Source organism: Histomonas meleagridis (genome assembly GCF_020186115.1).
Source record: "Histomonas meleagridis strain 2922-C6/04-10x chromosome Unknown contig_118, whole genome shotgun sequence".
Lineage (NCBI taxonomy): Eukaryota > Parabasalia > Tritrichomonadida > Dientamoebidae > Histomonas > Histomonas meleagridis.
Genome location: NW_027150758.1, coordinates 193,809 through 207,412, shown reverse-complemented (window position 1 = coordinate 207,412; position 13,604 = coordinate 193,809). Strand labels below are relative to the sequence as shown.

The 13,604-nt window shown below is 30.0% G+C and overlaps 6 protein-coding genes across 6 annotated transcripts; 3 read left to right on the top strand and 3 right to left on the bottom strand.

The window, feature by feature from the left end:
• Positions 1–610: 610 nt before the first annotated feature.
• GO595_000898 (uncharacterized protein) lies at positions 611–907 on the top strand (the record flags this gene model as incomplete). Its single annotated transcript, XM_067922624.1, has 1 exon — positions 611–907. The coding sequence occupies one exon, from the start codon at positions 611–613 to the stop codon at positions 905–907; it is 297 nt and encodes a 98-aa protein (XP_067778841.1).
• Positions 908–3,129: 2,222 nt separating this feature from the next.
• On the bottom strand, positions 3,130–4,458 carry GO595_000897 (TPR Domain containing protein; the record flags this gene model as incomplete). Its single annotated transcript, XM_067922611.1, has 1 exon — positions 3,130–4,458. One exon carries the CDS (start codon positions 4,456–4,458, stop codon positions 3,130–3,132), a length of 1,329 nt encoding a protein of 442 aa, XP_067778840.1.
• A 121-nt stretch (positions 4,459–4,579) lies between these two features.
• Positions 4,580–5,686, top strand: GO595_000896 (Thioredoxin family protein; the record flags this gene model as incomplete). Its single annotated transcript, XM_067922600.1, has 1 exon — positions 4,580–5,686. One exon carries the CDS (start codon positions 4,580–4,582, stop codon positions 5,684–5,686), a length of 1,107 nt encoding a protein of 368 aa, XP_067778839.1.
• Positions 5,687–6,272: 586 nt separating this feature from the next.
• GO595_000895 (Sec1 family protein) lies at positions 6,273–7,985 on the bottom strand (the record flags this gene model as incomplete). The annotated part of the gene is made up of 1 exon (XM_067922589.1): positions 6,273–7,985. One exon carries the CDS (start codon positions 7,983–7,985, stop codon positions 6,273–6,275), a length of 1,713 nt encoding a protein of 570 aa, XP_067778838.1.
• Positions 7,986–9,231: 1,246 nt separating this feature from the next.
• On the top strand, positions 9,232–10,128 carry GO595_000894 (XRN 5'-3' exonuclease N-terminus family protein; the record flags this gene model as incomplete). The annotated part of the gene is made up of 1 exon (XM_067922578.1): positions 9,232–10,128. The coding sequence occupies one exon, from the start codon at positions 9,232–9,234 to the stop codon at positions 10,126–10,128; it is 897 nt and encodes a 298-aa protein (XP_067778837.1).
• Positions 10,129–10,646: 518 nt separating this feature from the next.
• On the bottom strand, positions 10,647–11,387 carry GO595_000893 (uncharacterized protein; the record flags this gene model as incomplete). The annotated part of the gene is made up of 1 exon (XM_067922567.1): positions 10,647–11,387. One exon carries the CDS (start codon positions 11,385–11,387, stop codon positions 10,647–10,649), a length of 741 nt encoding a protein of 246 aa, XP_067778836.1.
• Between the last annotated feature and the right edge of the window lie 2,217 nt (positions 11,388–13,604).

Genomic DNA, 13,604 nt, shown 5'->3' with positions numbered 1-13,604 from the left:
TTTTACACTCAAAAATACATTACATCTCAGCCTCACATTGACATTTTTTGTGGCATTTCTTAATTCACTTATGTATAATTTTTATCTTTATCATTATCATAAATCACATGATTATTCATATTTAAGTCCAATTTCAAGTACTTTCAGTATTTTGAATTACTTTTTCTTACTTTCATCAATGATGTTAGCAGCTAATGGTTTAAGTATTATTGTTGATTCACTTTCAACTCAAAGAATTGTATTATCATTTGTCGAATCATTTTTAGCTATTTCACCAATAGCTATTCGTGGATATCTTGATTTTTCTCGAACAACTGAATTTATTTTAATTATATTAAGTTTTATCTTTTTCCAAATATATTATCAAGAAATGATAAAAGCAGTTAATAATGCCAATTCATTTGTTCTAGCACATTTATTTCTTATTTCTCAATCAGGAATTGATTCAAAGACAACACCTATTTTTAAGAAATATAAATTGTTTCAAACAATTTCTCATACAGCTTTATTTTATTTCATTTTGTTCTTTTCAATATTAATAATAGCAGAAGTGTTTTGGTTCCCAGTTTATTTATATTATTCATTATTTGATGCTTTGAATTTATTGGTTATGGCTGCGGCTGCTTGGATATTTAAGTTAAAGAAACAACTTACAAATGGTTATATGATGATAGGAGATGATGGTAATAACCAAGCGACATTCTCAATGGAAGATATAAGAAATCTGTCAATTGATCAAGAAATATTTAATCAAGGAACAACTTGGGAAGAAGGAATGCCATTACCACCACAGCCTTCAATAGTAACAGAAAAAACAGAAAACCACCAAAAAGATGAGATAGAAACGAAGAAAGAAGAAGAAGAAAAAAATGAAAACGTTGATGCTGCATCCAATGAAATGCTCTGATGTTTTACTCATTATGTTTTAGATAAATTTGAAACTATCAAAAATAGAAATAAAAATTCACTAAATTAATAATATTTAAATATGTTTATTTTGATCATCTTCTTCATTTTAAAATGTTAGAAGAAGTTTGAATAAACAATAAATGTAATGAAATGTTAATGATACCTCAAAACACAGTATAACTTAAATCTTGACTTACCACAGAATATCAAACCAGAAAAACAATTTAAAAATAACAAAAATACCTTAAGAAATATTCATTACTGTACAATCAATTAAATAAATTTATAATAAATATAAATTCTCAATAAAATTAAATTTTTTGAAGTATCTGTAATAAAACATGAACAACTGAATCAAAATATAAAATTTTTAATAAAGCCTATTTATTAACATTTTAATATGTCGTCAATAAAAAAGTAAATTGAATTAATATTATTTCAACCTGCTTACAATAATATATGAACATTCATAAAGGAACAGCGGAACTCTTTTTCAAAAATAAATAAAGAAATACAAATATAAATTGTGTAGGAAATATAAATACAAATCAATATATATATTTGATTGAATATTGAATATTGTATTTGAATCAAAGAAAATAATATTCAATATTCTAATTATCAAGAAGATGGTATTGTTTATGATAAAAACATTACGACTATTCTCATTTATCCACCAGGTAGAACAAACAATACATTTTTACTTCCAAATTCAATATTAAATATTTCTGAATATTTTTTTTCAAGTATTTTTTATTTAGAAAATATTATTTTACATGAAAATGTTATGAATATTTTAAATTATTTATTTATTAATTGTCCTCGAATGAAATGTATTTATTATTTAGGAGAAATATCACCAAATATTGAAGAACATTCATTTGTTAATATTTCAACGAATATTGTTATTGTTCCATTAACATATTTAAATGAAACATTCGGCTCATTAAATATTGTTAAAGGATTAACAAATGAATGTCAATTATTAATAACATTTTCTGATTCAAATACATTTTCTCAATATAAAACATTATCCTATTCGAATACATTTACGAAATCATTATTAATAAATTCTTCATTAACATTTGTAAGCACTTTAACATATTTATATTCTATTACACAAACAATTTCATTATATAATACACAAATAAATTCATTTACATTTTCATACATTAATTCATCACATACGTATATTGAAACAGGATTTATTTATTATAATTATACAATTTTTTGCTACTTATTATAGTTTTTATTCTTATTTCTTTACATTTTTATTTGCAAGTGAATTTCAAACAAACGAAAATAAAAACGTAATTATCATTTCTGTTTTCGTTGTAGTAGTTGGAATTATTGTAATTTCATTTCTTGTTATTCTTTTAGATAGAATCAAACATAAAAAACATTTACGTGAAGAACGAGAGAAAGAAAGCATTGAGCAAAACAATGTTGAAATCCAAAGCACATTTCAAAATACATTAACAACAAATATGGATGAAGATCCATTTGCAGAAGATTTTAAAGAAGAAAAATTTATCAATCATATTTAGAAGTTAGTAAAAATAATATATTTTAAAATGTAAAATGTTATATCTTGCTTTTTGAATAAAAATATATGCTAATATGTAAAATATAATCATTGTGAAAAGCTTTCTACCTGAAAGTTTATATAAAATTTAGCTTAATAATGATAAAGAAATCTATTATAATTTTAATGATATAAAAATTTATGTATGTTAAAATAATAACATCATTTGCGTGAATAACTGTAAATTTCTTAAATATAATCATAATGCTATCAAAATTGCATGGCTATGCTAGTGATGAAATATATAATTGATATGAATGTTGAATACAAAATGATTTCTAACACATAACCATATTACTTTTCTTCTTTTCTCTTCGACACTGATGGATCTATTACATTGCCACCAACAGATCTTCCAAAAGAAAGATAATTTTTTACTTTTAAAATTTCCAACTCACAGAACAATTAATTCCGAAAAAATTCCTTGGAGATATACTTATTGATTTCATCAATAGTAACAGTATCAATCATTTTCAAACATTACATTCTGATTTTGTTCATTACCCTTTTTGGTTACTTCTTACACAATATATTAAACTCCACAAATTTTATGACTATTATAATAAGAACATTTACTCAATTCATAATATAAATTTAACATATCCCAAAAAAATAAAAATGTTTAACATATATATCTATACCTTTTGGTTGAATGCGTCCTCACTTCTATCTATTTCCCATTTCAGCAGTGCCTCTTTGTCCGCCTTATTCCTGACCATTTCGGTGAATCTTTTCATTCTATAATTGGCGAGCGACACGCCCAATGATATCCTCGAGTCCTCGATCACATTATAGTCATCCAACTCGAGGGAAATGTCGAAATTTTTCTTGAACCATTCGAGCGCGTCTTCTTTCTGATCACTTTCCCATAATATCTTTCCCATTGTCAGACAAGACATCGCTTTGTCCTTAGCGTTGCCTGTTTGATTCGCTAGTTCATGTAATATCTTAAAGTGATCGACTGCTAAATCGATCTTTCCCATATATTTATACGAAGTAGCTAACGCTGACACAGAAGCACTTTGCCCTTCGACGTTTCCAAGTTCTTTATATATTTGAAAGGCTTTGTCAAAGTGCTCTATCGCTAAGTCCAACATTTCCATTTGACGATAGCAATCGCCAAGTTGTTGGTGGCAAATGGCTAAAGAAAGCGGTACACCGGAGTCAGAAGCAACTTTTAGTGATTTGTTAAGGAAGTCTATGGCTTGATCACCTTCACCTCGTGAAATCAACGTATCAGAATATGACCGATATGCATCAATTAACGCTGCCTGCGCTTCGGGAATACCATCGTGAATGGAAGTGCAAACATTTAAACATTCTTCACAAAAATGTAAACAACTTTCAAGATCACCAGCTTCTTTAAAAAGACGAGCAATCTCTCGTAATGCTTGAGCTTCTTGAACCATGTCAGAGGTGAATAAAGCATAATCACGAAGTTTTTCTAAATATGTGATTGCAATAGTCATATCATTAATTGATTGAAAATATTGAGATAAATCTGTATATGCTCGTGAAAGATCCTTATCACGTCCATGCCGACGTGCAATTTCAGCTTCAACAAGTCGTGATTGTATGAATTCATATTTTTCTGGTGGAACTATTGGTGGTTGTGTAAATGCATTGGTATTCTTTGGATCCTTATAATAGTCATAGTGAAATGATCCTGGACATTTTGGATGAGTTATTTTGAAAAAATCTGAAAATGAATCAACATATCCTTTGGTAAGTAAATCAATACAAATTGATTCTTCCGGTGTACGAAGTTCTGCATCTGTTGGTTTCCTCATTTCAACTTGCATTGTTTCAATGTGTTGATTTGCTGTTAATAATTTTTGTGTCTTTGCTTTGATTGCTCTTAAAGAAGGTTCTTTTTTTCTAGCACGCTTTTGTGCATCCCCTGTTTTACGATCAATTATTTGATTACGTAATTCTTTTGCTCTTTTTCTTGTTTCTGCATCCATATTTTATAACGGATAATTATTGGATCACCCCAACGTAAACTCAACAAAAAATCTATCGGCCAAAAATACATTTTTTACAAAGTTTGTTTGGATATGTCATAAAAAGTGGCAAAATTCAAAAATGTTTTTGCTTTTTTTGATTGGCATTAAAATCACTGCCGATTCTAAACAAGCTAAAGAAATCATCAAAAATAGTTCAAAGGTTCCCGCTTTTCTTTTACTTCATTCTCCTTATTGTGGATTTTGTAAACAAATTCGTCCAACATGGCAAGATTTAATGAACAAATATGAAAACGAAACAGGTGTTGTTATTGGTGAAGTAGATTGTATTGAAAATAAAATCTGTCATGAAATATGTAACATCACTGGATATCCATCATTTTGTACTTATCTAAGAGGGAAATCAACCAATCTTAGACCAGCTCGTAACATGGAGAATTTCATCAACATTACAGAAAATCTTTTGAAAGCTGATTTATCTCTTCCATGTTCAGCTCAATATCCATATGAATTCAAACAGAAGTATCCCTCTTTTATCTTTTCCAGTAATTCACCACCACGACAACAATGTAAATTTATTAATGATGTCAGCAAACGCTTTAAAGGCATGAATGATCAATTTTATTTTTCAGTCTCTGAAAAGCGCACACTCAAAGCTCTGATCAGCGCTAACACTGTTGTTGAATACTTTGGCGACTTCAGCACAACTTCCACCAATGACTTCATCAGTGAATATCGCATCACTTCACTCGGTGATTGGGAACTCACTGAAGCCGTTTCGACACGACGCAAGTTTATGATCCTTATATATAACAAATATAGTACGTTGAATAGCTTTAGGCCTATTTTTGAAACACACGAAAGCTCTATCTTATGTGCAAAGATGCCATATAATGCATTTCATAACATATATCCAGATATGATAATAAATACTCCAACATTAGCTATCGGAGATAAAGATACAAAAACTTTCCATATCATAAATGAAGTTAATGATGAAGAGTCATTAAAGAAAATACTGGAAAATGTCGAAAACGGAATTTATGATAAAGCAACAAATGTAAACTTAACTGCACTGTATCAACACGCACAACAAAAAGTCAACGAAAGAAAAGGAAAGAAAAGAGATAAAATCGTTTTGTTGTTGCTTGTAGCTTTAGCTGTTTTGATTGTCGCGGCTATACTTCTTACATATATATTAAGATCAACAACGCAAAAGATAGAGTAAATACAAACTATGAAATCGTGTGTGTTTAATGAAAATCATAAATAACTTAAGTTTCAAAATAAAAATATCTTTTTATAAATAATTTGTACTTATTTTTTAAACATATATGAAAATATATACATATATATTGAACTTTAACTCAGATGCAAATAATAATTTACGAAATCCATAAAAATAATAATAAATATCAAAGAAAAATGAAATATAAAAATTTGTTCAAAAATTCGATTTAATACAGGACATATTAATATTCAAACCATTAATGTGTGCAAAGAAATAATTACGGAAAAAAGTAAAAAAACAAGAAATAATAATGATATATTAATGATGTGAGAGAAAGATATTTTATTTTCTAGTTCCATAATCAACTAATTGTTATTGTTTCACATAAATTAATTTTAATCATTTTACAAAAAAGGTTATTATTCGAATAAAATGTGCTATAATTTATCAAGATATCCTGAAACACAAAAAATGAAACATAACAAATCGAGTGCGTATTTTAAACTGATTAAAGAAAAATATTCTGATGAGAAAATTCCATATGAAATGAGTCAATACGTTTTTTAGTCAATATTCCTTATGTTTATGCCTTACTTATGTTTGGGCAGAGCGAACTTATCAGTTTTTTGCCATTTGTCACGTTGGTACTTCCTACATGGAACACCACATTACCCTCGAACAGAATCTTTCCCATTTCTCTCATCAGCAAAGTCTCTGTTGCCGTCACGCCACCTATCACGTACACGAGCACTCTCTTCGGGACTACGCCGTTCTCGTCGTACTTCACAATCGGCTCTTCGCCGATTACTTTATGCGGTATGTTCATTTGCGTCATCAACTTATCGACTTCGCTGTTGCGTGCATTCCATTCGTTGTTTAGTCCGCGTTGTATTAGTCGTAACAATATTGGAACATATGTATCATAGCCGGTCTCAATGTCAACGCGCACTTTGTTTCCTTCTTCATCATATGTAACTTGTGGCTCATTAAACACTAATTTAAGGACTTCGTTAATTCGCTTAAATTTGATTCGAGTGTTTCGTGAAAAAATGGATGCCGTCTTTGTTAATAGTCCGGATTTCTCTAAATTAAGTAAATCTTCAACTGATTTATACCCATGTTGCCCAATAAGTCGTCGTTGGAAATCAGTTAAAAGATTATTAGAAATGCCGCCATATGAAACAGACATTATACATAATAATCGAAGTGCATCAACAGTCGTTTGTCGATTCATCATCTTTAAAAGCAACTCAGTATTAGGTTCATTAAGTAATAATGAATCAAATTCAAAATTCATTATAGGTCGTAATAAACGGTCGCCATGAATTAAACGGTCGAGAATTTTGAAATGAAGTAAAACATATGGCTTAAGCTCACCGAGGCGTTGGGTACGCTTGGCATGGACTTTCCATTGGGTTGTGCCTATGGAGTTCTTAAGCTTATCTTCCATTCCTTCTATTTCGGTTTTATATTCTTGAATACGTAAACCAACATCAGATAAGGTCTTTCCTGCAATTTCAGAGTAAACTTCATCATAGTCATTGGAAAGGAGTGTCTCATAAACCTCCTTATTTTCATCTATGATAAGTGGTAAATCATTTGGAAGTTCAAGATAGCCATAATTCACATCAAATCGCTCATCAACAAGACCGCCATAATAAAACTGTGATAGAAGTGGCGTCATTAGATCTGCCGTACGATCAATTATGAAAATTTCATCAAATTGTGGTGCTGCTGTTAAAAAACTGCTTCCAACTTGAGACTTGTATTGTTCAAGCATTTCGTAGACCATCATTGAGATGTTTCCTGCAATGAATGTGCGTTGTGGAAGCCCACTAATGGTTTGTAATTTTAATAATGCTCTTGAGATTGTAGATACATCAGTAACATCATCTTGAGCAAAACACCTTTTGAAGCAATCTTCCGCTGGAGTTAAAAAGCTGTAATTTTCCGTTGGAAGAATTTCAACAGGAAATTCCATAATAGTTGCATTTAAGTTATGTTCTTTAACAATTGATTGACATGCAATAGAGATGCATGGAACCATTATTAGATAAATTTGATTGTTTTGTATCAATTTGAGTTTTTGACACGTAAATTGAATATCTTCATTTACGTCATCGCAAAAGCAACAAATATTTCCTGTTCCAGGATCCTCTGAAAGTGTGTCAAGAATAATTGTTTTTGTGAAATATGTGCTTAATTTTTCGGAAATTCCATTTGAGAAAATTCTTTGGATGAAAGGCCTTATTTTCTGAGAATAACAAAGAATCCTTGGTGCTGAAATTTTACCCATTAGGGAGGTGAATTCATCGAGATTTAGATCATTGTATACTTGATAAATGTTTTCCTGTTTTTCACCCATTTTTGACAATTCTTTTAGGGGGATCTGAAACCGTTTTTTAAATCAGTAGACAAAAGTGCAAAACTGTCACGAAGAAGTGGAAATTTTTTGTAGTGGCTTAAAATAAGGAGGGAAAAACAGAAAATTTCATACTGCATTTATTCCATGGCCATGCAGATTATGGTCGTAAGAGCACCAATAATGATTCTAATTAAAAAAATAGTATGAAATACCTGAATTCAGGTAAAGCCTGTATGAAACCGTTAACTCCTCTTAGATATACACTTTTTTATTCATATCTGGATTCCACATATTTGAGTGTTTTCTTACATTTAAATTAATTTTCAATTTCAATTTTTTATTGAGAATATTGTTGCTGAAATATGTTACTTTACGGTAAATTTATACATATTTATTCAACTTCTTGAAAAACTCATTTTCAAATCATTGTTTAATGCATCAAAAATCTTTTCAAAAGAATTACGTAATTCTTTCGCCACACAAGAACATCATGAATTTCTTCCATCCTTTTTTCCTGAGTACGTTTAATCAAAGGAAAATCAAATTTGTATAAACAGCTTTATTAATAAACGTAATATATTAAATGGGAATTGATGGTTTTTTTGGGTGGATAACTAAGCGTTATCCTTTAATTTCACGCAACATGGGAACCACCTCAGTGCCACGCATTGACACATTGTTTTTTGATTTCAATGGAATAATTCATAATGCACTTTCTTTAATATTAGCATCAAATATCAAAATTAATGATACAGACTGGTTTGCTAAAATTACCCAAATTGTTGATAATATTTTCAGCATAGTTAAACCAACATCTTTAATATTCATTTCAGTTGATGGAACAGCTCCATTTGCAAAAAATAAAGAACAAAGAAGAAGGAGAATGAATTCCAATATTGAGCGTAGTTCTATTAGCGTTGGAACAGAATTTATGGAAAGATTACATAACTATCTTATTTCATTATTAAAAGAAAAATCAAAAGGAGAATGGTGTGGTATAAAAATTGTTTACAGCTCTTATAAAACACCTGGTGAAGGCGAACACAAATTTTTTGATTTTATTGAATATATGCGCAAATGTGGGAAATGGGACGAAAATTCAACGATCTGTTTATACTCACCGGATCCAGATCTTATTCTTCTCTGTCTTTCTTCCAAGCTCCATAATACTTATCTTATGAATACATGTTCCAAAAATATCACATCAAATCGGTCTCCATCAGATTTTTCGCTTATTTCGATTAATCTTGTTCGGGAATACATTCACCTTGACTTCAAAAATACTGACGATCGGATTATCAATGATTTTATTGCTCTCACCTTTTTAATTGGAAATGATTTTCTCCCCAATTTTCCGCTCCAGGGTTTTGATTTTTCCATTATTCTTGACTCTTATAAACAATTATTTTCTGGGACCAATCAATATCTTGTTAACGACACTAAAGAAGGTTTTAACCTTACAAATCTTGGAAAATTTCTCTTAGAGCTTTCAAAACTCCAAAATACTACTCAGCCACAATGTGATCCATCATATGTCCTCGAAGCTTTTTACTTTGTTTTCATATATTACAAGTCTCTAGGCGTCCCTTCGTGGGAATGGGAATATCCATTTCAGCATACTCCGAGTTTAAGCGCTGTTTCAGAATACGTTCTCTCACTTCCACATGATTTTCAGCCTCATTTCGAAATCGGATCTCCGCTTCTTCCTTTTGAACAACTTGTGGCTGTTTTACCTCCAAAGTTCTCACAGTTGGTTCCGAAGTGTCTTCAATGCTCTTTGGTGGATGCAGATGAAGTTAAACTATTTGATGTGAGAGAAATTGTAAGAACGAAAAGTGAATTTTTCACAAAAGAAGAAAATGAAAGAAATAAATTTGCAAAAAATATGTTATTTGATAATGGAAATATAACCGAATTCAATTTGGAGAATTTACCAAATGTTTTCGATGATGTTGTTAATCTAGCGTTTGTTCCATCGCTAAAATCAATAGGAAAAGTTTCAGCGCGTATTGAGTATGGAGTTGTTGTTATTAAAAATAAGATACAATGTGATTTGTGGTCAGACAAAAAATAGAGTAAATGTTTATTTGTTTTTCATTTTTTGCAAATATTTATTCAGCATAAGTTAAATCTCTGTTTTTTTTGGTATCCCAAAATTTCATTGTATTCATTTAAATATAAAAATTAAATTGTTTAATAATTTTATTTATCAAATGTTGCATAGAAACCTTTAAAATTTTTTTTATTGATTTAGTAAAAACGATACACTATCGTTCAGGGAATTCCCCAAAAAAACTTTGTCATTTTTTATAACCGTTATGCCGGAAACAGTCACAAAATTTTCTAGGACAAAACCGTTGAATTCAGGAAAATTTGAGGGAACCTTTAGACTCTCAATTTTGAGAAGGAAGTGCTCTAAAAAAGAAGAAGTAAAAACAACTTTTAGAACACTTTACAAACAGTAAAATCTTGTTGATCAAGTCCCCAAATAAAAATATCTAAACAACATTGAGACTAAATTGACTCTACAGCGAGAATTTATGTTTGGGTGTTTGTGCTATTTCTTACAAACAAGATGATCAGTGCTGAAAATCAATCTTTTGTATTCATAAATCTTCTAACAGCAATTGAGTATGTTTCTTTTCTTCCATGATGTATTACTTTGATGTAAACATCGTCTATTCTGTTTAATAAAGCTTCAACTGATTCATCTGGGAATAATCTAAGTCTTGCTACTTCTTGAAAAATGGAAGGTATGATAATGTTAAGTGGTTGCTTAAGAACATAGTGTGAGTAAGCGAACCCATGTTCAATAACACCGACTTGTTCTAGAACAAATACAATTAGATATAATCTTCTAAGGATTTTTTTGGCTTGATCAGGGGAGTCACCCATTAAGTTGGCAACTTCTTTGATGTTCAAGCAGTCTACTCCGAGGAAAACGTATAAAGAAAGGAACTTCTTGACGAGGGATGTTAAGGATGGGGATGCACCAGCGTTAAAAATGGTAATAATAGATTCATCCTGAGCTCTTAGTTCATTCTTAATACCCTGTTTAACGAGAGAAGCTGAAGTTGCACTCAATCCTCTCCATACAATTAATTTATCTGAGTAATGGGCGAAAACTTCGAGACCTTCAAGGATGTTGTATAAGTCTGACTGTCTGCGTTTGTCACAATCTGCTATATCTGAGAATCGTACTGGAATATTCTTTGCTAATTCGAATTGTCGGATGATTCTGTGAATCAAGGCTCCGAACTGTTGTCTCTCCGTGGGTTGTTGCTCTGCTTTATTTCTAACTTGTCGATTTGGTTGATTGTCTGTTTTTGTCATTGGGATGTTGCTGTTTGTTAGCTCAAACCGATTGTTCGTTCAATTTTTGTTGGCTTGATTTTGAGGGAACACAAATTCCATTAGAAAAGCCCAGAAAAATAAACCTGTGAAATACTTTTTGAAATAGTCGGTTAGAATTATCAACCGGAAAAACTTTAAAACGATCAGTTTCTGACGGATGGAATTGAATGTCTTAGTTTCAATATTTTCAATATATTGAAGTAATAAAGCATTCAAATCCGGTTAGAACCAAAGCTTTTGCGTCTGAAAAAACCGGTTTGAGGTTTTGATCGGATTTAACATAATTGCGATCAAAAAGTCAGTACGATACAACAGAAAAATGCAAAACAATTTTTAAATTCATGAATATAAAACTTTTTATTATTTAATTAAAAACACATAAAAATTTTTTTATCAAATTGTCTGATTATTACTTTTTTTGTATCTTGATAACATTTGATGAAATGTATTTTCAAGTACAATTAAATCCGGCGTTTGACTCATGAAATTTAATCGAAATTGTTGAAGGACAACTTCTTGAATTGGCGGATTACACTTTTGCGCCACGTTTGTCAAAATATTTTTACAAACTATTTCCAAATTATTAAATCTGGATCCGACTATTCTAAAGATCTGCAGAATTATCGGGATACAATTCATAGCGTTTGTAATATGATTTAACATATTATTCATCGTTAATAAATAAAACTTTGGAATTGTTTCTTGTGACTGCGAAAAACAAACAGCAGTTAACAAGTAACAATACCTCGCATAGTCATAAGGAGCTGTTTGATCGAATAACGCATCGATTTGTTCATGTTTAAATTTCGAAAATATTTCGTATAACTTCTGATTAGGAAAGAATTCGGGTAACAAAACAAGTACAGAGAAATACGGATTCTTAAAATCTTTGTCATCATTTATATCATTAATGAATTGTAATGAATATTGGAATACTTCATCTCTTTTTCGAACCCAATTTTTTTGTAATGCTGCTGATAAATAATTCGCTATAGTTATATGTACTTCAATATCAGTACCATCAGCTAAAGCAGGTTTAAATTTCTCGAAAACTAAAAGGAATATTTCATTGTACATATTTTGCATATATTCAACAATTTCATTATTATAAAATACGGAGCCTTTAATGATGAATATAATGAAATCTACAAATTGTTGTAAATCAAAAATATTATTTATGTTAATACTTATAATCATTTGTCTTAAAAGTGAAAACAAATTTGTTAAAATCGTTGTGATTTCGGTGACTTGTACTAATAATTTCTGTGTAATTCGTAATAATGATACTAATAACACTTGAAACGTTTCGATGTTTGCGGATTGTGGTAATAATCGTAATAATGGTTGATAATATATCTGTGGATTATTCGCAAATAATTCGGGATATACTAATGATAATGAATTTAATGCCATTCCAACATATTTAAAGTCAACTTTATCAATGAAATAAAACGTGTTTTGGATAAAGCATTGTGATGAATCCGATGCATATTTACAACATTTAGAGATAAAATGTAAGACTGTTATAGGAGGATTACTAATTCCTGTTAAAAAGATTGCAAACGCACTCGAAAATAATCGTCGAATCGATTTATCAGAATGCGCAATTGCAAAAAATAGGCCTTGCGTAATATTACATATCGAATTACCAAAAAATTCAGACACAATTTTGTTATATCCTAATGGCTCACTAAACAACATAAAACAATTCGATAATCGTTCGAGTATAAAATCTGTTAAATGTATATCAATGATATTCACCATATATTGTAAACATCGTAATACATATGGACGAATATTAGAGATGTCAAATGGACAATAACTCAAACATTTACATAACGTTTCAAGAATATTTGAAAATTCTTCTTCGTTAAGCATTAATATTCGATCTAAAAATTGATATACATTCTCAAAAAATTGTTGAGAAAAAATCGCATTTTGTTCAATACCATAAAAATCAAACGTGTAATCAATGGCTAACGTATAAATGGATGACGCAAAATGTAGAAATGCTTCTATTGGCGTATCTGTTTGTACCATTTGAAATGCATTGTTAACCATAATCGTGATGACACTTTTTATAAATTCAATTTCTTCAAGTGTGAAAAATTCTATCGAAAGCGAGAGAATATCATCAAATAACTCAATAAGACATGGTATACATTGTTGAATGGAAAAACACTGATTTATTTGATT